Source organism: Chelmon rostratus, chromosome 11 (genome assembly GCF_017976325.1).
Source record: "Chelmon rostratus isolate fCheRos1 chromosome 11, fCheRos1.pri, whole genome shotgun sequence".
NCBI lineage: Eukaryota > Metazoa > Chordata > Actinopteri > Chaetodontiformes > Chaetodontidae > Chelmon > Chelmon rostratus.
The window spans coordinates 2913666-2939450 of NC_055668.1; the positions used below are offsets into that span (position 1 = coordinate 2913666).

At 41.7% G+C, this 25785-nt stretch overlaps 1 protein-coding gene across 2 annotated transcripts in view; it reads left to right on the forward strand.

The window, feature by feature from the left end:
• ttc27 (tetratricopeptide repeat domain 27) overlaps positions 1 to 25785 on the forward strand; it is an 82901-nt gene that overhangs the window by 15587 nt on the left and 41529 nt on the right. Inside the window, exons 4-9 of one of the 2 annotated variants that reach the window (XM_041947582.1) lie at positions 233 to 373; positions 4483 to 4585; positions 10850 to 11008; positions 11145 to 11281; positions 16774 to 16886; positions 21544 to 21610. In XM_041947582.1, the coding sequence (XP_041803516.1) occupies positions 233 to 373; positions 4483 to 4585; positions 10850 to 11008; positions 11145 to 11281; positions 16774 to 16886; positions 21544 to 21610 (720 nt within the window). The remainder of the gene's footprint in view (positions 1 to 232; positions 374 to 4482; positions 4586 to 10849; positions 11009 to 11144; positions 11282 to 16773; positions 16887 to 21543; positions 21611 to 25785) is intronic. The other variant, XM_041947583.1, reaches the window with a different exon arrangement.

Sequence of the window (25785 nt, forward strand, 5' to 3'; positions counted from 1 at the left end):
TGAAAATAGTTGGACAATATACAGTATTGTATTGAATATTTTCAGAACTCTCAAATATTGACATCAGTATATCCAGTATTGCTCACTCTAGAGCTCACAGCTCCCCCATCCCCTGCAGCTGGTGGTCAGCATCTCAGAAAGCTGTAGCTACAGAACTTATTCGTTTCGGGAGAGATGGCGAATGAAATGAGTCACTGATATCAACACAAATGTGCGTGTGTTTGACTGGCAGCAGCAGACCCTGGTTGAGGAGATCCACTCCAGCCTGCTCCTGGATGGGGAGTCTGTGTACAGCCTGGTGGCCAACCCCTTCCTGCTCCTGCTGGCCAGGGTGATTCTCACCAAGTGCTCCTCCAAGATGAGCAGCCTCCAGGTAAGACTCTCTCTGTCACAGCTTCCTCTTACTGGTGAATTCTTAGTTTTTTTTTCTGAGATTTTCTTATAACTTGTAACATTTTAGCATTAGCAGCTCAGCTGGGCTCTGGTGTTTATACGCTAATAAAACAAGGCAGGTGGCCGTGTGAAAAGTAATCTCAAACTGTGTGTGTTTACAGTCAAATCAAATATCATGCACCTCTTTTCTCTCTTTTCCATTTCATTTATATGTCTATCATTTTTAGTAAAGATCTGTACATATAAAAAGCCAGAAATTCACATGGCAATGATATTGTGAGTCAGACGGCCAATAAAATCAGTAATCTTATCATTTTAATTTTACCTTCAGTCAAACCAATTTGGCAGTAAGAAATATTAAATTTCAGCTCTGAAGCCAAAGTTTATATCCAAATGGAAATTAGAACTTATCTTTAAAACACCCCGGAGACATCAGAGCCAATGCATTTTCTAGCCGGAAGTATTTTGATTAACTAACTATATATTTAAAAATCTTAACTGAAAAATGGACTTTGAATATGGGCAGTTGGTGGCTTAGCTTGTCACTGTGCTGCGGGGATGTACAGGTGTTCTCCAGGACTCAGCTGTGATCAGAGGTGAAACCACAGACCAAGCTCTAAAGTAACTGCAGATTATAAATAATGGATGGAACCTGGGTTTGAAAAGTGCAGCCGATGAGGAAGTGCTATAAACCTGGATTATAGCCAGCAGGGGGCGACTCCACTGGCTGCAAAAAGAAATTTGGTTGTATGTAAATTTATGAGGAAACTCTTCAATGCAGCATAATGTGCATTTTTTAAATTCTGGTTTGGGCTGTCCGTCAGATCTAATCCACCCTCTTGTCCCTCTCAGTCACTTTTGGCTCCAAAAAGCCAAGATGGCTACAGCTATAATGCCGAACTTGAGGCTTCAAACACTTTCAGCCTGGTGTTACACACTGATTGAGATTTCCTTTGATAACTCAGTCTAGTCCTCTGCTGCCAGCTTACAGGCTAACAGCTAATGCAGGCATAGAGGCTCATTGTCTCTTAATGACTTTTCAGCAGACTGGCTGCAGGAAGGCATGTTGCCTGTTAAAGAGGAGCAGCCTCTGTTTCTTGGCTCTTCTTCTCCATTTGCTGTGTTTTTCTGCTTCTAATCTTCGCTGCATGTAAACAACCGAAAGCTAAATAAGCCAAAAGAGATTGAACGGCAGTCATTCACTGGCCTCAGCTCCCCACCAGTCGTAGCCTCTTAAAGAGCAAATTAACCTGAAGTCACGCAGGAATTAAAATCATTGTGCTGAGGTCACAGGACGTGCTTCGCATCAGCTTTCAAATGTCCGCTCTGACATCACCAGTTGGGATGTGGACACAAGTGCAACAGTGCGTTTCTGCAACAGGTAATTTAGTTGTCATTCGCACTTTACATGCTAATGAGGAAGAAGGGAATTAATTACCAGCAGCACTGTCCACCAAGCAGGGAGCTGGGACTGTCTAGCTTTAAGTGCGTAACCCTCCACTGCTCCCTTCAAATTATGTTTTTCACCCCCCCACCCAACTCTGTTCATACACCTTCCACTCCCCTCTGGCAGCTGCTCACAGCCCATTGCACAACAGTAAATATGGAAGGAGGAGGAGAAGCCCTGCCGGTCAGGAGACAGGTGTACACGTGTATGCTGACATGATGAATATATGTGTGAACATGCTTAGCGAGAGCGTGTGTGTGCGGGGGGGATATTGATTCAGCGCGACAGACAATTAAACCTCCATGTAACCGTGCAACAGAGGAGGGGGTCATCTTGCATCGGAAATGAGGCAGGAGTTATCCTCCGTGACACACAAATAAGCTTTTTGCATGGTTCACTTCCACTCTCCCACCTCCGAACGGGAACATGAGGGTACATGGGGTGAGGGGGCTTTGGTGCAAGAGGGAATACAGCACTTACATGGCTGCGAGCGTCCGTTTTTCCTCTGCCTGCCACTTTGTGTCGTGGTCAGATGCAGAAAAGCAAAGGAGTTGGAGTTTTTATTGCGTGGTCAGCGCTAAGATCCAGCATGAACCACTCAGGATGCTGGTGTTTTATTTGTGCTAAAGGGGCCTCAAGAGCAGCATTTTATGTGTTTATTAACTGAAGCATGTTCTGTCTGAGCTAAAGGTATGATGTATGTTTCAAATTTACAGTGGAATGAATAATAACAAATTCCCATTTTACACCTATTTAATATAAATCCCACTAAATCCATCTGATCACAAAATTGTTGTACATTTACTACAAAATTTTGAGCAGTTGGAGGAAAACCTCTGGTTGCAGTGTTTCAGGACAATATTGCAAGTGTGATCTAAATTGCAGTTACTTTAGTTTAATTTAAACTCCAGGCCTGTATTTGTGGTCCTCATTAATCTAAACTACATATTCTTGGACCAGAAATAATCCTAAATGTTTCGTGTTTGTACATGAAAAGAATCTGATAGATGAATGCAGAATTGTTCTTCAGTAAAATTCAGAACATGTGATCATGACATTTAAAAGTGCCGTTTATTGGTAAATGCACGTAGTTTGCTGGTTAACTACCTGCTGATGCCTTATGGGTATATGGTGTTTTCGTGGCACAATAAAACTGGAGTCCCTTCTAACAGTGTTTTGACATCTGACAGCTCTACATTTAGCTGTTTAAGTTAACCGAACGTTAAATTCACAGACTAACAGCGCAGACGGCTTCACAGCTCTGAATCCTCGAGGTCCAGATTCAACACTTTTGTGTAATAAGCTTAAACAACGATAATCATGTGCTTGAAAGTTTACCTGTGAGATTGTGAAACTCTCTCTGCTGGCTGTGATTTACACTTGACGGCTTCTGAGCCACTCGCGAACTACCCCTCAGAGGCTGACCGATCTTCGTCAGTTAAACCATCTTTGGCTGAATGTAAACAGAACAGACACTGAGCACATTCACCAGACAACAGCCATAAAGTTTCTGTTGTGCTGTTTGGCCTACTCCCAGATTGAACCTTAATTAGCTACAGCTGACTAAATCTGACACCAACAGTCCTGGACTTTGGATACTCTTAGTAACTACAATGAAAATCAGAACTCCTGCCCCATTCCCATCGTTCACACCTGCCCTTCCTACTGATATTCAACTGATTTGCAATTTTAAAGGAGCTCTCCTCTGTGTCTGTGATTTAGGGGCATCTGTTGGCAGAATATAGCTGAAATGGACCATAATGAGTCTGGAGTCTGCTGTGTTTCTACAGTAGCCAAGAATGGACAAACCAAACACTGGCTCAGAGAGCGCCCTTCCTGGTTTTTGTTTTAGTTTGAGTTTTTTTGTTAGTTTCACAGCCCTCATAGGCTCTCATACACGCTTGGAAGAGAAGGGGGAGGGCGAGGGGTATTCTGTTGGTTGCAATCTGCAACCTCACCACTAGATGCCACTAAATCCTACACACTGGACCTTTAAATGACAATTCAGGAGTTTCAGACATGGCTCTTATATTTGTAGCTTTGGTCATTCAGTCATACGAACATTGTGTTCACCAAGTTAATTGCTGAGATCTGGGAACACAGTGACGTCATTGAAAATAAGTCAGATGAGACACGTCACAGTCACATAGATTGGAAATAATCCTCCAGGTTAGCTAGGTTTATTTATTTTAAACAAAATTCAATTATTACCTTCCATAATTACTTTAGTTGTGCTCACGCACAGTTTTTCTGTTCGGTTAGAAATGCTGATATTTCAGGTGTGCTGACTTTCAGTTTTACCTTCAAGCAAAATGGTGTATATGGTCTGGCAAAACTTTTGGCTTGTTGATTCAAAGCTGTTTGATCGTCTGACAGCTAATTTCCAAACATTTGTAACATAGTCTTCAGGAAATGAAAATGAGATATCCGAAACATTAGCTGACATATGTAGAGGCATCAGACTGACCGATGAAAATGTTTTACAGCAGAGTTAGAGTGGTTTGGTTAGAACAGTGGTTTGAGTTTTGTTTACTCTTCCCATCAGCTTATTTGTTCTCATTTCATTTCTGACCTGAAAAAGGTTTGTCATTTATTCTCAGATATTCTTATTTGTTTTCATTTTGTGTCCATGTATGTTTCAGCTGCTGCCCTGGTGGATCCTGCGCTACGTCAGCCTGCACCAGCAAATCCTGGAGGCCTGTTCTCTGCAGCTCCTCAACTTGGCCCACAGCAGCATGGACAAAGGTCTGTGAGCAGCAGTGCTGACGTCCCTGTGCACATACATTTATGTGTTTTCGGTCTGGGTTTGTTTTTCATGTTGTGTGCCAGGTCCCACTGCCTCAGGATCTTACAGCTTGTTACTGCTGTAAGCAAAAACGTACCTACCTCCGGTTAGACACTTATTTTCTCCTATTGCCACTGTACTGTTGTGCAATGCAGTACTGCCACGCCCTGGGGTTGGAGTTCATTTGTGTGAACGGGAGCTTTGCAGGCGTTGTAGGGGCTTGTTGCTGCAGATACCGTTGAGGGAATAAAATGAAATCCAGATTCGACCTCCTTTCAGTTGTGGGTTGGGACATTTTGGTTGGACAAATAGATTTAGCTACTCATTGATCTCATGTGTTTACTCTTGTATGCAGCATGCTGACATTATTTTCATACAGCACCACTTTACTTAATCTGGGCTCACTCTCGCTGTGATGCTGAACTGTGGCCACAATGCGCTGAGGAAATGAGTTCTGAGGCTATTGTTTATTTTCATTGGAATAATGGTGTGTGATTAATTGGTTTAGAGATAATGTGAATTTACTTTCCTCTTCATGAACCAAAGCTAGTTTCCTTTTCCCCCACTGGTACCAACCAGCGAGGCTGTTATCAGAAGACATTTCAGATGTTTGTTTAATTAGTGTTTGCTTTTTCCTCGTCTTTGGAACATTGTTTGCTGGATTTTATTGTCTGAAGGCAGAGGGTGTGTTTGCTGGAGTGCAGTCTGTTGTGTGACGGTTGACAGAGTGTGAAGGGTCAGAAGTATGTGCAGGCTACAAAACAGCCTAATCCATATTCCAGAGGGGCGGTTGGCCACACCATCGTTTTACAAGTGACGTGAGGTGAGAGGTGAGGAGGATGCTGTGAAAAGCATGCAGATCTGTTTCCCCCCGTGCTGCACCGCTCTGGGAAGGTGCTGCCACGATGTTTGCTCTGGTTTAGTTTTGTTTGGGTGTGAGATGGTGGCCAGTAGGGAAAGTGTTGCAGAATGAATTTCCTGATCTCTTCTTACCCGTTCTGCTCATTAACTGTTTGACAGTTTTAATTAGCTGTGGATAGTCAGAACAACACGCACCAACATAACGTTTCTTTATTTCAGTCGTCACAATGGTTGAATCTAATTCTCTGCAGCATTCAAAGGATAGTTTAATCACCCAGACAAACTCACATATCCTTTTGTATGTGTCTGCATGCTGTGTAAAGGTTTTGAAAGAAAGAGTTTTTCTGTTGAGACTCTCTATTAAGACTTGCACCGCTCAATACTCAATACACACCTTTAAACATCTCCAAAGATAGATGGATGGTACAAAGCTTCAGATTCTAATGTACATATTTCTAGTTGTTCATTTTGCATTGAAAGGAAAGACTGAGATTATTCTCTTATGTTACGACCAAATACAACACTGCCCGGTCTGTAGCTCTCAGTCTGAAGTCAGCTGGTCCCTAATGAAGATGTACATCTTTAAAAAAAAAAAAAAAAAAAGCTTGCTAAAGGAAAAAGGCTCTGTCGTTTTAACAAACCACCCTCACATATTTGCTTTTTCAAGCTTTTAGTTGTGCTCTAAAAACAAAAACAAGAGTTTACTGCCATACTAACAGTTGTACTGACAGTTTTACATAGGAGTGCTTGAAGCTAAATGCTGTCTTGATGAATCTTGATGTTCAGCACATGTAACGTTCACCATGTGAGTTTAGGGCGTTAGCACCAAACACAGGGTCCGGCTGAGCCTGATGGGACAGTCTTTTTTTTGCAGGTATTTGGTCATAAAGTATTGGGCCGATTTTGATCCGAAAGTGGCCCTGTGAAGTTATTACAATTAATTTAATGACAATCCAATGAGCACATGAACCAGATTGTATGGTAATCCATCAAATAGTAGTTGAGACTGTTCACTCCGAACGACAAACGTGAAACTCATGGTGGCACAAGTGGAAAAGACGGGATCATGAAAGACATTAGGATTCATCCTCTGGAGAACATGAATCTGTGTACAGAACCTGATGGTAATCCATCTAATCGTTGTTGAGATATTTCTTTCTGGACCAAAATGGCGAGCCGACCGACCAGCATTGCCATCGTTGGAGCCATGGCTGAAAGTGTGACACACTGCCACAGAGAAGTGAAGTAAAGATTAGTACGTAAAATATTACAATTACCCAGAAGACAAACTTGTAGTTTAAGAGGTTAAATAATTCTAAAATCTGTATATTTTTGTGGCTTTTCCTACCCTTCCACTCCTTCCACTCGACAGCTCACACAACCACAAGAGAGTCATTTTCCTGCAGTGTGAAAGTGCCGGTGCTAAAGGTGACACCGATGTGTTGCATGCAAATCTCTCTCCCCCCTCGCTCGCTCTGGGCACCCCATCATCCTCGCTGTCGCTTCATTAATGTTGAATAGGAATGAAAGTATGTGATTTCTTGTCATGAATTATACACGTCCTCCCTGCTTCTTTCTCCTGCCGGTCTCAGCTGAGGGAAATCTCTACGGCTCTGTGACAGGCTCTTCATCAAGGCCGTATTAATAATCACTTCAGATTGAAAGAAAGACAAGGAGCCGTGCAGTTCAGAGAGGCAGATGAGAGCCCGAGCTTTCATTCTCCCTCACCATCACCTCCATGCTCTGTTTGTCTTTTTAACGTGTCACCTCAAGGCATCAGTTCCTCGGTTGGAGCTGTGAAGATTGCAGCTGCACATGGATGGTGCTTAGGGGACAACTTGGATGTCTGTCCATGTTACTACTCCTGAATTTCAGATATGTCCGTGTGGCTCCCAGAACTCTGCAGTGGTTGCAGTGGTTAGCACTGCTGCCTCACAGTAAGGAGGCTCTGGGGCCTGTGTGTGTGGCTTCCTCTGGGTGATCATAGGTTACCTGTAGGTGTGAAGATGAGTACGAATGCTTGTTGTTGTGTATATACATGTATATATGTATGTATGCATATATATGTGTATGTGTGTGTGTGTGTGTGTGTATATATATACAGGCATGTGAGAAAATTAGGACACCCCATTAAATAATCAGCTCTTTATTTAGAAATGGTACACATACCAATATCCAGTCATGTTTTTATGTATTTTTCAAAAAGAAAGTGATTTGATTGCAATTTAACAACAAAAATGAACATTGTTTGACAAATCCAAAAAAAGAAAAAAAATAAAGTATGTATTTCAATGGAGGAAAAAGTTAGGACACCCTACCCCCTAGTAGCTAGTGTTGCCCCCTTTGGCTGATATGACTTCAACGAGACGCTTTTTGTAGCCTTTTACCAGTCTCTGACATCGATCAGGAGAAAGTTTGGCCCACTCCTCAATGCAGAATTCTTTCAGCTGTGAGATGTTTGAGGGGTGTCTTGCATGTACAGCCCGTTTCAAGTCACCCCACAGCATTTCGATGGGATTAAGATCAGGGCTTTGACTTGGCCATTCCAGGACTCTCCACTTCTTCCTTTTTAGCCAGTCCTTGGTGGATTTGCTGGTATGCTTTGGGTCATTGTCTTGTTGCAGTATCCAGTTACGCTTCAGCTTTAATTTTTTGACAGATGGTTTCACGTTTTCTTCAAGCACCCTCTGATACACAGTAGAATTCATGGTGGATTCTATGATGGTGAGTTGGCCAGGTCCTGCTGCAGCAAAGCATCCCCAAACCATGACACTGCCCCCTCCATGCTTTACAGTTGGTATGAGGTTCTTTTCTTGGAAGGCTGTATTTGGTTTACGCCAAACATGTCTTCTGTTCTGGTGTCCAAATAATTCAATTTTAGACTCATCTGTCCAAAGAACCTTATTCCAGAAGTCGTGGTCTTTGTCTATGTTCTCTCTGGCAAACTTCAGTCTGGCCTTGATGTTTTTTTTAGAGAGCAAAGGTTTCTTCCTTGCACACCTCCCATGCAAGTCACACTTGTGCAGTCTCTTTCTGATGGTAGAGTCGTGCACTTTCACATCGACAGTTGCCAGAACCTGCTGTAATTCCCTTGATGACACTTTAGGATTTTTCAGGACCTCTTTGAGCATCTTGCGTTCTGCTCTGGGGGTAAACTTGCTCGGACGGCCAGATCTTGGCATGGTGGCAGTTGTTTTAAATGTCCTCCACTTGTAAATAATTTTGCGAATGGTGGAATGGCTGATGTTAAATTCTTTTGAAATCTTTTTAAATCCTTTTCCAGACTCGTAAGCGGCCACAATCTTCTTTCTGAGGGCATCAGGAAGCTCTTTAGACCTCACCATGGCGCTCACCTCAACATACCAACTGTCAGGGCCACACCAAACTAAATTTGAGGTTTAAATAGGGCAAGGCTCCATTCAAATGCTGGGTAACGATGTACTAATCATGTGCACCTGACGTGATGCACCTGTTTGGGATTTGCAACATTTTAAGAGGGATAATATAGGGGGGTGTCCTAATTTATTCCTCACCAGAAATTGCATTATTTTTTAATTAAATTTTACAGAAAGTTTTAAACAGGCTTTTCTTATTTTTTTATTGTTTAGTTATATTACTTGGATCCCTCAGTTTAATTAAAATTGACATTAAATACCCATATGTCCAAATATATTTTAAAATACACAGGATTTCATGAGGTGTCCTAATTTTTTCACATGCCTGTATATACTCACGCTTATACATATATGTATATGCACATATATACACATATATGCTATCATATGATATTTAATTATTAGTCTTTTTTCTAATATTATAGCTATTATTGTTATTATTGCCATAGCTGTCCATCTTGCTCTCTCTCTCTTTGCTCATGGGATTTTTGCATATTATAAATATTCTTGAAATTACGTAGTTGTGTTTACTTGAAGGATATGGACACATCACTTACACATTATGCTTCACTTGTGATTATGAGAGAAGCTACTGGCCAGTGAGACAGTTGGTAGCAGAGGGAGATGAGGAAAGTGAATGGCAGAGATAGTATAACTACAGTCACTGGTGCAGCATGTTTCTGGGTGCACTTATGATTGGCAGACTTGTTGCTTTTCCCTCCTAAAATTGGTGTGTTTTACAAAAAGCTCTTGGTTAAGTTGGGTAAGCCTCCTCCCATTTGGTGAGATACTTGAACAAACTTTTAGCCTTTTTTGGCAGGTACTCCATCCCTCCCATGTTCATTCATCTTCTCCTTCTTTTTTAATTGGTTTTATTTATTTATTTATTGTTTAGAAAGGTTATAAATATGAGATAATTGCAAGGGAATATTTAAATGGGAGGACATCAGGAGAGAAGGGTAAAGTACGGGACAATCCCTGGAAAAACGGGAGTGTGGACAGGTCTGAACCGGAAAGCAATGATATTAGAATTTACACCATCAGGGACTTCAGCACTTATTCCGGTGGCGGAAACATCAGAGAGGATGAGCTGAAAAAGAGGAAAGCGGAAACAGACCCATCATTTCAAAATAAAGATCTGTGAACATAAATGTCTGAACATGAAGAATTCACAACATAACATAAATAAAATATATTGTTTCTTTCGGGAGGGTGGGGGGTCCTGATGTGACGGTCATGGACATATTAGACAAGAGATTATTATAGCCTGCAGTAGGTGATTTCACACTGTCACTGCCAGTGTCATTTTCTGTTGGCACCAGCAGAGACCTGCTGAGGTCTTGAGGCAGCTGTTGGAATGAGAGAATTTTCTACTGAACTACTGACTTGTTGCTGTGTTGATATATGACAACAAAATAATAAAGTCTAGACCTCTCAGTAAATTGGCAGCCATGATGGTGGTCCTCTTTAATCACTGTTTAAGTACCAGGCTATCCTTAGTGCTTACTGAAAAGAAAGACAGGTGTCTGTTTTATATGTGTGACTTATTTTTTGCAAAGATAGAATTAGAAAAAACAATGAAGCAATTATGAACTGACCCCATTGTACAATAAGAATATGTTGCGACACACTGAGAACTATGTTTGGGAGTACGCTTGTGTGTCATATCCTGCCGCACACAATAACTGGTGGAAATGGCTTTGAGTGATAAACTGAAAACTGAGCTTGAGAAGAGTATCTTTAAAATCATAAATCTTGTGTCTTGACAGCCAAGGGCTTTAGAGAACAATCCATAGAGCTGAAAAGCAGAAAGGCAGGTGTGTGATTGGCTGTTTCATACTGATAATAGTGAAAATTTCAGACGTGGTTCGTCAGGACATCAAGCTTGTTGACCCTGCGTGCCTCTGGAGACTGGGTTGTAGGTAGTGATGAAACAATCAGAGTTCTTCTCTGTCCTCTTGTCCACAGTGCTGAAATGCCAGTCTCTGATGTCGGAGCAGAGAAACCTGGCTATCCAATTCCACCTGGAGTGTGTCCACACCATGCTGACCTACTATGAGTACCAGCCAGCCAAGGAACATATCCAGAAGGCGCAGGAGCTGTCAGGGCTGGATATCAACATGACTGGTATGTAAAGTACAGCTGCATCTGGTTTGGAAGGATAATGGAGAGATTTATTGAAAATGATGCTGATGATGCTCATACATTGATCAAGCCGTGGTGATACCTGGGCTCAACGTCACAACTGTTTGTGTCTATCAAGGTGCTCTTGGCAAACGGACCCGTTTCCAGCATAAGTTCTTGGCTCAGCTCATCCTTGAGGTCAAGAGAAAGCAGCAGCCTGGGCAGACAGATAACGAGGCCAGCCCCACCCCCACACCACTGGCCTACCTGCCGAAGGTGAGCTTCTGTTTTTTTCTCTCCAGCTTGGTGTTTTTTGATGCCTCATTTATCACTTTAAACCTTCTATTGTTAAGTTGGCTGACTGTAGACCTCTACCTCAACTTCACTCATATGTTTAGACATGTTTACTGAGACAGAAGTTTTACCTAACCTGCTACACTATTTGTCCATCATGTGTGGATGTAAAAACGTTACTTGCCGAACAGCAGCTACTGTGGCCACAAGTGGCAATGAGGAGATAATGGTGGATGCTAAAACGTAGTGTAACAGTATTGTGAGTAGAGAAAGGTCACAAGGTCAGTAAACACACAGTCAGTTCCTCAGTAATATCTAGTTCAGTTTGCTTACATTAGCTAACATTAGACACCATAAGCTACAGGAGGTCTTACCAGACCAAGCAAAGGCGTAGCTTCAAACCAGAGTGGATTAAAATGAGCAGTACTGCATTTGATTGGTCATGAATTCAGAAGAATGTTATCTCTTGTTTCAAAACTGACTTTAAAAGTCACTAATTCCACTATAAACTCTGATTTCATGAACCTTGCCCTGTTAGTTACTTGTATTTAAACGTTGTCGACCATTTGAGGGCAATGCCCAGATCCAGGTGTTCGAGATCAGGAGGTTTCTGCTCCCCAGAGGCCATAACTGGGGCAAATAATTTGTAATACCCAGTAAGATCAGCAGAGGGAGATGTCCACCTCTGGACCCTGAATAAATGAAGCCTGTTGCTGTTGACCCAGTGGAATCCCCTTGCATTACACTCCTCCATCCTCCTCTTGTTTAAAACTGGGGACAGAATATTCATCAATTGTTATGAATTATTCCTATTGTGAATTCATTGTCACCCATTTGTTTTATTGATCAGGTTAAGTCTGGTGTCCTTTAAGCTTGGCAAACTATTTCAGCTTTTTGTTGATGAAAGTAAAGAGCATCTTTTAACGCATTGTTAAAACAGGCATCACACATACAGAGTAAGTTCACAAAACTGTATAGATTAATGCAAGTCACCTTCCTGACATTTGGCTCATGAAACAAGTTTTAAGGCCATTACAAAAAATCCACAATATTACCATCTGATGTTCTATCTGATGTTTTTGTCAACATGGAGTTATTGACATAAATTGAGTTATTCACATATTCTTTTCAAAATCTTTTGACTAGCATGGTAGCTAACAATGTAAATAACCTCCTCAGCATGATCTAAAACCACAAAAAAAAAAACAAAAAACAGAACTTGCCTGGCATTTGTGCTGCTGTCCTTTATGAGATTGTCAATAAAATTCTTTATGTGTTGCAATGACTTATGCAAATGTCTCCATTTCTAAAACTTGTGGAACATGATAACTGAAGAATTGTCTGTCTTGTGGCTATTTAAAAAGTCTTCAAATGTCTTAAATTTCAATAAATGGTTAGTCTTGAACACATTGTTCTTGGATAAGTGGATGTCACTTCAAGCTTTCAGAGAAAGTCATGACTTTGTAGAGGGGGGCTGCAGCACCCCCTAAATACGTGCTTTATAAAAATCTTCAACTGACAATTCAAAAACTGCTAAGATGAGCCCAGTGTTACTCTACAATTCTCTGGTTTATCAGTTAAGTGTATGAACTCCACTGGATTCTCTCACACTGACAGCTGGCTCACATGTACGTGTCCAATAGGGGTTGAATGAGATTAGCTTCACTATGCTACACTTTTAAAAAAAACCATGGGCCACCTCCTTGACCCGTGGTGGGTCAGGTCTCATGGGTAGATTAACAAATGCATCGCACAGCAACAACTGCCTATGTATTGAAAAATGGATCAGATAACTGGCCCACCATGGCAAAACATTACCAGCCCAAACACTGCTCCTGGTGTTGAGCTTGATATACAGTGATGATTTAGAGACAAAAAAAGGAGCATGCTGCACTTGCAAGTCCCACTGGTGCTCCTAGTTACAAAAGAGACCAGAAAATGCGAGTAAATGGTTGCATTGTGGAGCCCTGCACACTCACTCTTGCCCCAAAGTACCAAACAGCAGAGGAGAGAAGGATGGCCATTGTCTAAATGTTTGATTTGCTCTCCTGGCTTGAAGGAGCGCAATGGAATAAATGTGCTTTTGAGAGGTCTTTAAAGGACACGCAGCTTGAAACAATCCCCTACACACAGCACTGATTGTCTAATTTTCCTCTGCCAAACTCTCTAAATCTCTCATTCATCCCTTTTGTGCATTTACTCGCTCTAGTTATACTACATGTCCAAAAGTCAGTGGACACCCTTACAGAAATCCCTAAAATCCAGCACACAGACATGAAATCTCCAAAGTGTGTAGGGCATAAAAGTCACTTTATACATCACTCACCACAGAGTTCCAAACTGCCCCTGAAAGCAACATCAGCACACAAACTGTGCCGTGCTTCATGAAGTGGGTTTCCAGAGCCGAGCAGCTGCACACAAGCCTCACATCACAATGCATAATGCCAAGCTTCGCCTGGAGTGATGTAAGCATGCCGCAACTCTACTCCGGGGTTGGGTTGCACCAACTGGTCTGTTTTAAGCCTGGTCCTAACTGTTAAGTTGGTCTTTGATAAGTCGAGTATTTAGAATGAACTTTATGTTGATTGCACCAACCAAAGTGAAGACTAGTCCCAGCTAGTGATGCATGTCCATGTGAATGCCCACGCAACTATTGCTGTTGCCTTGTTGCATGTGTTGCTAGGATACATTGTCAACAATCTCCCACTGTCTTGCTAAATGTCTGCTCGTTGTTCAACAAATATGAAGGACATATAAACAAGAGTACATTTTTCTTTTCAGTCCTCTTCTGTTTTCTAATCATGTGTAGAGCTGAACTTTATAATAACCTCATGAAATTATAACGTAAAACTTTTTACTTGTTTTTGGATAAGTGGGCCGCACTTCCTCTGCAACGATGAAGTTAAAAGGACACAATCACAAATAGCAATGATACTATTTCTCATCATAATGTCAATATATGAGATGCATAGTTGTCATTATGTTTACCAGTGTTACAAGTGTTGTTTAAAATCATTACTGTTGAAATGGCCAAGCTTTTTACTTTATTCCTGCTCCTCACTAGGTGTAAGATTTACCCCCTGTCCTTGGCAAGAAGAATTCTTAAGCCTAGATGGTACAACAGCATAAATATTTGGTCAGACTGAACGTTCTTGAACAGCTTTATACCAGACGTAAGCCCTGCTGGTGCAGCCAGCCGTGCTGCAGTAGAAACATGTTCTTTGGAGTGATGAATCACGCTTCACTCTCTGGCCATCTGTTGGACAAACCTGGGTTTGACAGATGCCAGTTGCACGCTATCTATTGGAATACATACTGCTGTGTCTATTGTAAAGACTGATGGATGGTCTGGGGCTATTATTTAGGGTTTGGGCAAGGCCTCTTCAGTCCGGTGATGGGCCTTCTTAATGCTACAGGATATGAAGACATTTTAGCTAATTTGGTGCTTCTAGCATTGTGGCAACAGTTTGGGGAAGTTCCAGCATGACTGTGCCCCTGTGCACAAAGCAAGGTCCTGAAAGTTGTTGAAGTTTGGTGTGGAGGAACTCGACTGGCCTGCACAAAGCCCTGACCTCAGCTCCACCTTTGAGAGGAACTGGAACGCAAATTGTTAGCCAGGACTTCTCGTCCAACATCAGTGCCTGACCTCACAAATGGTCTTTTGGCTATATGGGCACAAATTCCGTCATACTGACAAAACTCCATATTAGTGCTCATGGTTTTAGAGTGGGATGTCCAAAAAGCTCATACAGGTGTGATGTTAAGGTGCCAACTGGATTTTGTCCATATGGTGTAGGCTCTGTCTTGGGCACCTGCATAGTCAGTCACATAGTTTGTTCATCCAGCAGGTTCATTTACCTTCCACTGCTGGGTACTGCCATTGAGTTTAGCACTAAGCCACACACTCAGGAGAGCAAGTTTTTGGTCTGAAAGAAATTCTAGGCCTTATCATCCCGGCTGTTTTTTTTTTTTTTTTTTTATACTTTGGCCAGTCACAAACAACATATGTTGGTAAGTTTGTAGATGTATCGAGAAAAAAAAACCAAAACATTTTTCAGCTATATGCCATGGTTCTGGGGTCAGGGGTCAAAACATAAAGTGCTTTATGTATGGCCACATGGTCAAATATTCTTTCGGATTTCATGCTAGCAGAAAAACATTCACAAAGGACAGAAAACATAACCGCCGCCTTTTTACATGTCTTGGTGTTCTTGTGCAAGACACTGAATCCCAAACTGCTGCTGCTGATGAGTGGGTGGGTACATGGGTAAATGTCAGATATTGCAGAGTGCTTAGCGCTAGTCTCAGGTTAAAGAGCACCTAAGTACAGTTAACAACAATTAAACTGATAACACCATCCTTTACACCTACCCTCAGCCTGCTGGTTGTTGGCTGCCAGTCCGTTTTCATGAATCAACTTAGGCTTGAGTCTAGATCAGCAGACAAGGTGCTATGTAGGTGAACATATCTCTAGCAACAAAAATTTACATGCAAGATAGATGAGCTGTACCTGTCATTCTGTTTCCTTAAAATCTGATTTGCTATAGTTGTGTATTGAGTAGAGGTACAATTTCAGATACACAAAATACACATTTAGGTACATACATACCCTCGGTTTTAGGGTCAGGTTTTGGATTTTTTTTTTTTGTTGCAGCAGCAGCAGCAGCAGAAAAATGCAAGAATGGAGAGGATATAAAAAATACAACAAAACTGCCATTTTATTGACCATATTTAACACTTGACACTATCAAACAATGGAATAATCCAACAAAAACTGCTTCAGTGGGTAATTTACGGCCAAATCAAGGAATTCAGTGTAATTAGGAAAAATACACATGATTTGAAATTCTAAATATAGTACATGGCCTCAATATGAAGATATATAGTCTAAATTTAAGTATGGATACTCTAAATATTAATATAGACGACCTAGATATAGATTACCTGAATGTAAATATAGACATTTATCCAGATAAATGTTGTAAATGGCTTTTTTTGCTGTTAGAAAAACAAATGTAATGTCCTTGTCTACTTGTCTGTTGTACTGTTCCTAATTTTTTTTTTTTAACTTGGACTAGGGTAAGGCATCATTCTGTGGCTTCTAACTAGTAAGACCCAGATATAGTCCAGATATATAAGTTATCCTCTATCTAGTGGATCTTTGTAAAGGTGGCTGCCTGCAGTTGGCTGCAGGTTTAAAAATTGTCCATCTAATGAAGATGAAATAGAATATGAATGGTCCGCTAACCATCACCATTTTCAAGGAATTCCCCACTAAGGAGCAGCATGTGTGATGGAGTCAGTCTTGTTGTGCTTTTCCTTTTAAAGGTTGGGACTGCAAGTGGTTTCTCAAAAATATGTAATACTTAATCCACCTGCTCTGTCACTTGGCGGCTCTTAGTTGTTTTCATGTGCCATGATGTATGGCTGCAGCATGTGTGCCCACGTCTTACTCCATGTGTGTTTCCATGCAGGACTACAGTCTGGATGATGAAACTGTGCTGGATAAGATCAATTTAGCGGAGCCAGATCAGTATGAGGTGCCTGACCTCAGCGCCGAGGAGCAGGCCATCATCCTGGGTGTCTGGTAAGTCTTCTACCGCTGAGCTTAGCAGTGTTTCTGTAGCACTCTGTCAAATCAGTCCATGTAGGCTTGAAACAGTTATATACAGATACGTTCTTCACATGAAGAGTACTATATCATGCTAACCTTCCAACTTCAGGAAAGACTTTGAATGGTCTGATCACAGTCTGTCACACCAGGAGAAAATGCCTTCAAAGCCTAAAGACTGAAATCATTTCCAACCATCCTGAACATCAATTTAGAGCTAATGAACCGCTCAGTTCAACCTGCCTAAGCATAAATATATGGCATATTCCTGACCTAAAGTGTCACTCTGACTTTGCTAACATCTTGGAAAAGATGCAGCTGTGCTTTAGTGCACCTCCTCAAAGATGTAACTGCACATCATGGCTGCAGTGGCCAGGAAGATACTCAATGGTAGGTAAAACCTGGGCAAGCCTCCCCAACGCATTCCCCACTCTTCCTCACCGTTAATCTTACAACGAGTCATCTTGAGTAAACCCAAGTATCACTCTTTATGTCCTTATATCCTTGATGTTTTGCTTAGTTTTGCTGTGATTTGGTTCTTAGATTTTAATTACAACCATTAGTGATGTGCTTAAGTCTATGCTGTCCACTTCTGGATGACATGATGCGGGACTCCGAGAATCAGTAATACACTGCAGTGGATAACCAAACCGAATGGTCACTGTCACATTTGACTTCACCAGGATGTTTGTGGGTAAGCACAGTTGAGGATTGGGCAGTTATGCTTGTGAGAGCAGTGAGCATGTGCAGAATTCTGCATATTGAGCATTTGTGAGTCACAAGTTGTACCTTAAGAAAGGCTGTTGGTAAATAAAGTTGGGAGCCAGGTGTCAGCACTTCTTTTCTCCTCCTGCTGTTCTTTGCAGACCTCATTTCTCACTTTGTGACTTGTGGTTTCCCTCTGGGTTTATGGCTCACCTACAGTAAATTGTGAACTTATTTGTAGTGGTGGTTTCATCCAGAGAAAGGGTGAATGTAAGACATTCAGCACAATATAAAACCGTTTAGCTTCACAGCAACTCTGTGATTAATTCCCATGCTGCTGCTTGGAATGGAAGGGTCAAGTGAAGGTCAATGGAGCAGTCAGCGAGATTGCTAGCAGATGATTGATGAGCAGCAGGTCTGTCTAAATGAATGGTAGAGCTGCATGTACATGTACATGCTGCTCCAAGACACTATCAGAAAAGACTATCTTGTACCTTTTGAATGTTCCAGAGAGTGAACAAAGCAGATTTATACTACATTAAAGTAAATACTCCATTGTTATTACAGGATCCATGAAGAAAGCCTTGGCAAAATGGATACTCGTTCCTATGTTGACTTACTCTGATATGTATCATGACCGTGTTGACACATAGTGGATGGCTTGGATGGAACTATGAGGTAAATTGGAGACATATGCTCATACACTGATGATGGCATTTCTATTGTCAGAGCAAAGGGAAAGGTGAAGTTATCAGCGGACACTGTACATGCATTACTGAATGAATTACTATTACTAGATCTTTTCAGCCACACTGCTAAATGGTGAATGGACTGTATTTGTATATTGCTTTTCCAGTCTGCCGTCCACTCAAAGTGCTTTACAACACAGACCCTGTGCTGTTTGACGAACACAAATACACAATCAGGTCCTTGTGTATATTAGTAGAAAAGATACAGTTAACACACGCAGAGCACCAAGAACGTTGGAGTCATTGCACAACTGGCATGAACAGCTGCATTGGTTAAAATTGATACATACTTCTTCAATCAGGATGACTGAAAAATCTGTATTGTGTAAATTCATTTCCTCTTCATCGTCAGCATGTCTTGTATTAATGAGAGCACTTCCCAGGATGTGATTACCTTTTATTAAATTTTAGCCAAGGGATTAAAAAGTTGAAGAGTCACTGGTCAGGAGGATCAGCCAATTGAGTTCTCCATGGTCCTTTTAACTCTGGGAATGTGACCTTGTCTGCTTCTCTTTTCTCCCTCCGTGGATATGCTGAGCTCTTGGCAGCTCTTACATTTACCTTTTAACTAAGGTACTTAAAAAGCACATATTGGATTCAATACTTGACATGAAATTAAATATTCATTTATAAAGAACAGAGTTGTCTTGAAAGTTGATGCCTGACTTTGGAAACAACAGTATGACAAAACAGTCTCAACTCAATGACTATTTACTAGATTGTTCAGGAGCTCAAACTTAAGTTTGAACGGTCAAGAATTAAGTGTCAAGTCAAGCTAACTCGAATATGTAGACCTAAAGTGCTCAGAAAAAAGTCTGAACAAACGTAGCTGCTTCATCTGGTGAAGGCGGTCAGGTATAGTAGAAAGCTGTGTGTGAGGATAGTAAGTGGACCTTGAGTTGAATGTGTTTTTTGTTGAAGTGAACAGTTTGTCTCAGTATCTGGTGACTTTGGCCCCAGGCTGTCAGGGGCTGTGCTCGAGCAGAACTGGTTTGGATGACGTGTTGTCTGACCTCCAATGGTGGACTGAAAAGTCTGTCGTCATAGAGAGCGGAGACAAGAAATCTTCTACATATGGAGATTACTGCACATTTTCAGACTGTCTGGAAGGCACTTAGTTATTGAAAGGTCACACAGAAAGTGAGAGAAATAGTTGTGTCGGGAATGAAAAAAGAGGACGAGAGAGATGTTCAATCCCTGCTTGCTCTCATCTCTGCACAGCTAGTCATTTTGCATCTCATACTTCTCTGTGGTCATTTTGTGTTGCTTTGTGTTTTTCTTGTCTCCTCATGGTCGTTTTGCATCTCTTTGTGGCTATTTAGCATTTCATTGTGGTTGTTTTGTCTCACTTTGTGATAACTTTGAATCTCTGTGGGTTGTTGCATCGCTCTGGTAGTTCTGGGTCCTCTCAGTCATTTTTCGTCACTTGACAATTGTTTTTAATGTCTTGCATCTCTGTGTGGTCATTATGGGTCTCTTTGTAGTCGTTTTGAGTTTCTTGTGGTTACTTTGTGTCTCTTTGGAGTTATTTAGCACGTGTTTGTTTGGTTTTTAGGATTTGCAGTCTATGGTATGGCACACCGTATTGACCCTGAGTTCAAGAGATACTCAGCTAACCAGAGTTGTGGGTTTACCACGTTCACCAAAGGCACACATAGATTTACACACTTTCAGTGAGGAAGAATGTCAGAAAGTAATAAGTGAAAGAGTGAAACCTCCAGAATTCCCTTCCACAGCTGCACCTGTAGGCCCCTTTGTCCACTGTCGGGCTCCTTCCTATGCTAATGCCAGCGAGGCCGGCCTGGAGGAAGGAGTGCAAAGGGGTGAATAGTGTGAATGGTATTAGATGACTACTTGCATTATATCCACCTGGCTGTCTTTTTAACCAGTGTGTTAAAAAGTAAAAAAATGGAAAGGCACACTTGTAATTATTGCACTTAATCTCCCTGAAATCCAAATCCTCTCGTCTGGAAAGAAGTCAACCTCCCTGAGCCAAAACCTGGCTTTCTGGCAGCACCTGCACTTAAACTTAACAAGATGCTTCAAGAAGGATTCACCCGAAGCTTGTTGTATTTCACCTTGATGCACCTCATGGAGATGGCTGTCTTGGTCAGTAGTTTTTCCAGCACCTTGGTCATTACTGCAATATCTGAAAAAATGTTGGATGGATTACAAATAAATTTGGCACATGTTATCATGATCACTACATGAATTCTATTTTTTTCTAAGAATAACAAGTAAACACCATAAAGGACTGTAATTATTCTGCTGGCAGCCTCAAGACTCAAAGAGATGAGCCATCCCGGTTATTATAGTGCCCATTTTTAGCCATACCAGTGGGATGGCAATATCGGTCAGTTGGTCCACCACTTTGATCCAGACTGAAATATCTCAACAGCTATTAGATGGATTGCCATGACATTTTATCCAGCCATACATGGTGCCCAGAAGACGAATCCCATTGGCTTTAGTGATCCCCTAACTCTTCCACTAGAGCCACCATGAGTTCGACATGTGTGGTTATGAGTGAAATATCTTTCTAGCTATTGTATGGTGGGCTGGTAAATTTGCTACACGTACTTGAGGCCCATTGAGTATGAATTCTAATGATTTTGGTGACCTTCTGACTTTCCATTGAGCACCACTGACAGATCAAAATTTATATTTATTCAGTGCAATATCTCAGTGTGGCTTCTCAGTTGATTTGAACCAAATTGTGTTCAGTTTTTTTGACATGATGATTTTTCTCATCACCTGACTTTTCCTCTGGCCACCATCATGAAGTTTACGTTTTTGTTTAATGGAATAACTCAACAACCTTTGATGGATTGCTGTGAAATTTGTACAGACATTCACCCAAGAACTAATAGCAGTAACTTTTATTCCCTGATTTACTTCACGATCAGGTCAGAATTGTAGTTGTTCCTTGAACAAATACCTGCCAAATTAATGACATTCCCTTAGGCTGGAGCTGTACCTTGTGTTTGTTAGCAAATGGTAACAAGACCCTACTAACTAATGCTGTAAAGGCTAAACATCAACATTTTAGCACGGCATATTGAGCATGTTAGCAATTAGCTTAAAGCATCGCTGTGCCTAAGTAAGACTAAGCTGCTGTCTTGGCTGTAGACTCTTGGTCTTATATGTATGTAGTGTTGATGCAGTGTGTTTTCTTGCAGCACTGACTTCCAGAAGAATAACCCTGTCCACAAACTGACTGCAGAGGAACTCCTGGCCTTCACATCTGTAAGTCATTCTTTATTGTTTTTGTTATTTAGAATTTAATATTGCAGTTTCAGCTGCTCGGGTTGTTTCCTATATTTGACCCAGCAGTCCTACATTCACTTGTAACAGTGTGTCTTTTGGTGATCTGCGTGTCTAATTTCAGTACAAAGGTCATGTAGGATTTTCTAAACGTGCTGACTTACCCGGACTGAATTAAACGGTTCGTGGGCTGACTCAGAGCCCGACCCGGCTGTTTTTAGCTACTCCAGTGTTTTTTCACACTGTTTACAAGGTGTCGGTCAAGAAGCATCACATTATTTCTGAAACTCTTTAACGAAGCATATAAACACTTTTCCTCCCCCTGCAGTCATCAGTCAACAACATGAGTAGTAAGCTGAACGCTACCTTTACTACACCCGAACACAAAGCACTATGCAGAGCTGATGAAATGACTCACCTAAAGGAGAACTGCACGAAAGCTGTGCAAAAGTGTACAAAAACAGAACCATAAATCTATGTTGACAACCCCAAATACCCCCTCACTGTTTTTATGAAAGCAGTTAGAACTTGCTGACAAGCTTAAAACTGCTTGTCAGGTACTTCTTCATTGCCAGTGAAACATTAGCTAACATGGACCACTTACCTATTATCTTTGGCTATTGCTTTTCCCAGTCTTTGGTTCACTGTGAAATAGTGTTCTCTTCAAGCTACAGCTTCAGAATGTATTTTCACGTAGAAGTAGATATATTCCTCCAGCAAAAGAGCCTGCAGCTCCAGAGTACCTGGATAAAGTAGTGCCCTGAGGAGGTGCTGTTCAAGCCAAAGTGAAACTTCAGTTCTCCTCACTTTTTGTCAAGAATGCTAAAGCTTTTCTGCATAGTTTTCAACATTTCAAAACGGGTTCTGACTATTTTTGGATATTTGTAGAAACGGCAAGCATCTAAGCTTCCAGAGGGTGTTCCTCAAGCCATTAGTTGACTGATGAGTGAGATGCATGGTCAAAATTAGTGATACGCTACTGACTGGAAAGCATAATGTGCTAACTGTGCATAACCCCCCCCCCCCCCCTTTTCAAGCGATGTTAATTTTGACACAAACTGTTTAGCGATGCTCCCCGTCTGCAGAGACATCATAGGGCAGCAGTGGGAAAGCTCATTTGGCCAATCTAGTCAGGCTTCTCTGAAAGCACTGTGAGGGTTAGGTCCATTCAGGCTGATGAGAACGCTTGGCAAGAGGAATTTGACCAGACAGGAAATTAAAAGAAAAAACTGTGATTCTCTTAAGGCTTACCTGGGGGCTGGGGTATCGCCTTGTGCCAAATCCTTCTGTTCTGTTGCTTATTAAAAAAAAAAAAGTCTCTCTCTCTCTCTAAAAAACATGAACAAATGTTAGCTTCCTGATTGCACAGTGACATCTGTACCCAGGCAGGCTGAATTTTCTCTTTGCTTTTAGAACATATATATATATATATATATATATATATATATATATATATATATATATATATGAATATCTTTCTGCCTATTAAGACAAAACCACATGTACTTTATTTAGTTTTACTTCTTTCATCCTCGTGAAATAATCACTCATATCTGTTGATGTGACATAAAAACTTAATAACAAGTGCTGTAGGTTCAGTAATATTTGATAGTGTAGGTCAGGCATGTCAAACTGATTCCATGAAGGGCCGTGTGGCTGCAGGTTTTCGTTCCAACCAAGGAGGAGCACACCAGGCTGGAATCAATTAATCAGCTGATCTCAGTCTTCAAGTGATCCCTTGATGTTGATTGGTTGGCTTGGTGTAGGTAGTGTGTGCATTAGAATGACAAAACATGGCAAGTTGAGATGCAGAGGCAGAACCCCATTTTTGTCTGAGCTTTTCATGCCCATGTTATTAATATGGATTGCAAGCAGTCATACATGGATAACTTGTATCATCCTCCTCTCTCCCACCACCTCCACTGCATTGAGGGGGCATCCCAGGACAGACCTGGCCCTCTAACCCAGGCTGTTAAGTCTCTTCCTTTCAGCAGTTGTGATGGCGCTGATACAGCAGACCCCTCCACAGAAGATTCAGTTTAACTGTTGTACAGGGTGGGAGATTACAGTAGCCTGATAATTGGACTGAATTGACGCTTCCATTTTCTTATGCCGTCCTAACCAGTTATTAGTGTTTTTGAACTTTGTAGCACTTTGAGATCCTGCCGATGATTATGATTATTATTATTATGATTTCATTTGACATAGAGCAAAGATGTTGCTAGCAACATTTGTCATATTGATAGAGGAAGTGTGTTGTTTAATTTAGTTTTCAGCCACACTAGCTGTGTGGTTGTAGGTAGGCCAATGCCTAGGATGGTCAGTTCGTCCACCCCTTATAAATAGCCTCATGAAATTTAGATGGATTTCCATGAAATTTTGTACAGATTCATGGGTTGCCTCAGGATGTATCCTATCAATTTAGTGCTTGAGCGATCATTCATTTTTGTCAACAGTGCCAACGTCAGTGGAATTTGTGTTTGGGACAGAATGGTAGGGAAGCTCAATTCAACAGTGACAGGAACATCAAACATCTTTTTCATGGTTCCTAGATGCTAGCTGGGCTGTAAAACCTTGGCCTTGTTATTAAGTCATTAATTTGAGGTCTTTAATATCTTCCTTAGTACCCTTCCCAAGCCCAGAGATTAAGGATACTAAGAATCTGCAGCCATGCAAGCGGCTCTTTGGCTGCACAACAGTGCTTTAGCTGAGTACTAACATTTGCATGCTAACAATACTAATGCTAACATGCTAATGTTAAGCAGGTTATAATGTTTTCCATGTTCACCATCTTAATTTAGTATGTTAGCACACTAGCTTTTCCAAACACAAAACATGTACAAGTGCAGGTCAGGCTGAAGGGGATGTCATTAGCTTTGAAGGTCTCTTCGATGTATTTAAACCTGATGATGGCATGAAATGAAAAGTCTGGTTAGTTATTAGTGTTCATCCTCTAGGAACCATGACTCCCTCCACATAACTTCATGGGAATCCATCCAGTAGCCGTTGAGACATTTCAGTCTCGACCAAAGTGATGGACTGACAGACCAACAGACCAACATTGCTACCCCTAAAGTGATGTCGCTGGCATGGCTCAACAAGCATGACTAAAAAAGATTTCATTAAAAGTATGCAGCAAATCATCTCGTAATGTTCCTTACATTTGATCCTGAAGACCTGTGCTAGCCAGCTGTCTCCTGTACTTGAACATCTGTTCAACCTGAGCCTGAGTCAGGAGAAAGTCCCGAGGCTGTGGAAGACGTCCTGCTTGGTTCCAGTCCCCAAGAAGCCGAGGCCATCTGACCCAGCTGACTACAGACCAGTCGCCCTCACATCCCATGTGATGAAAGTCCTGGAGAGATTGGTCCTAGCCCAGCTGAGTCCACAGGTGAAGACATTCCTTGACCCCCTGCAGTTTGCCTATCAGCCCCATTTAGGAGTCGATGACGCTGTCATTTACCTGCTGCAACGAGCCCATATGCATATTGATGGTGGAGGAGGCACTGTAAGAATCACATCCTTTGATTTCTCCAGTGCCTTCAACACCATTCAACCTCTACTATTGGGTGAGAAGCTGCGGGGGATGGGCGTTAACGACGCAGTGATCTCCTGGATTACTGACTACTTGACAGGCCGGCCACAGTTTGTCCGTCTGGGCAGCGGGCTGTCTGATGTGGTGGTCAGTGATACAGGAGCTCCGCAGGGGACTGTGCTTTCTCCTTTCCTCTTCACCTTATACACCACTGACTTTAAGTACAACTCTGAGTCATGTCACCTGCAGAAGTTCTCTGATGACTCAGCTGTTGTCGGGCGTATAAGAGAGGGAGAGGAGGGGGAGTACAGGACACTGATAGACAACTTTGTAGAGTGGTCCGAACAGAACCACCTGAGGCTGAACATCAGCAAGACCAGAGAGATGGTGATCGACTTCAGGAGGAAGAAGACACCTTCACAGCCACTACGGATCAAAGGGGAGGTGGTGGAGGAGGTGGAGGACTACAAATACCTTGGTGTGGTGATCGACAACAGACTGGACTGGAAATCCAACACAGAGACTTTGTACAAGAAGGGGATGAGCAGACTCTACTTCCTGAGGAAACTGAGATCCTTCAACGTGTGCAGCAAAATGTTGGAGATCTTCTACCAGTCTGTGGTTG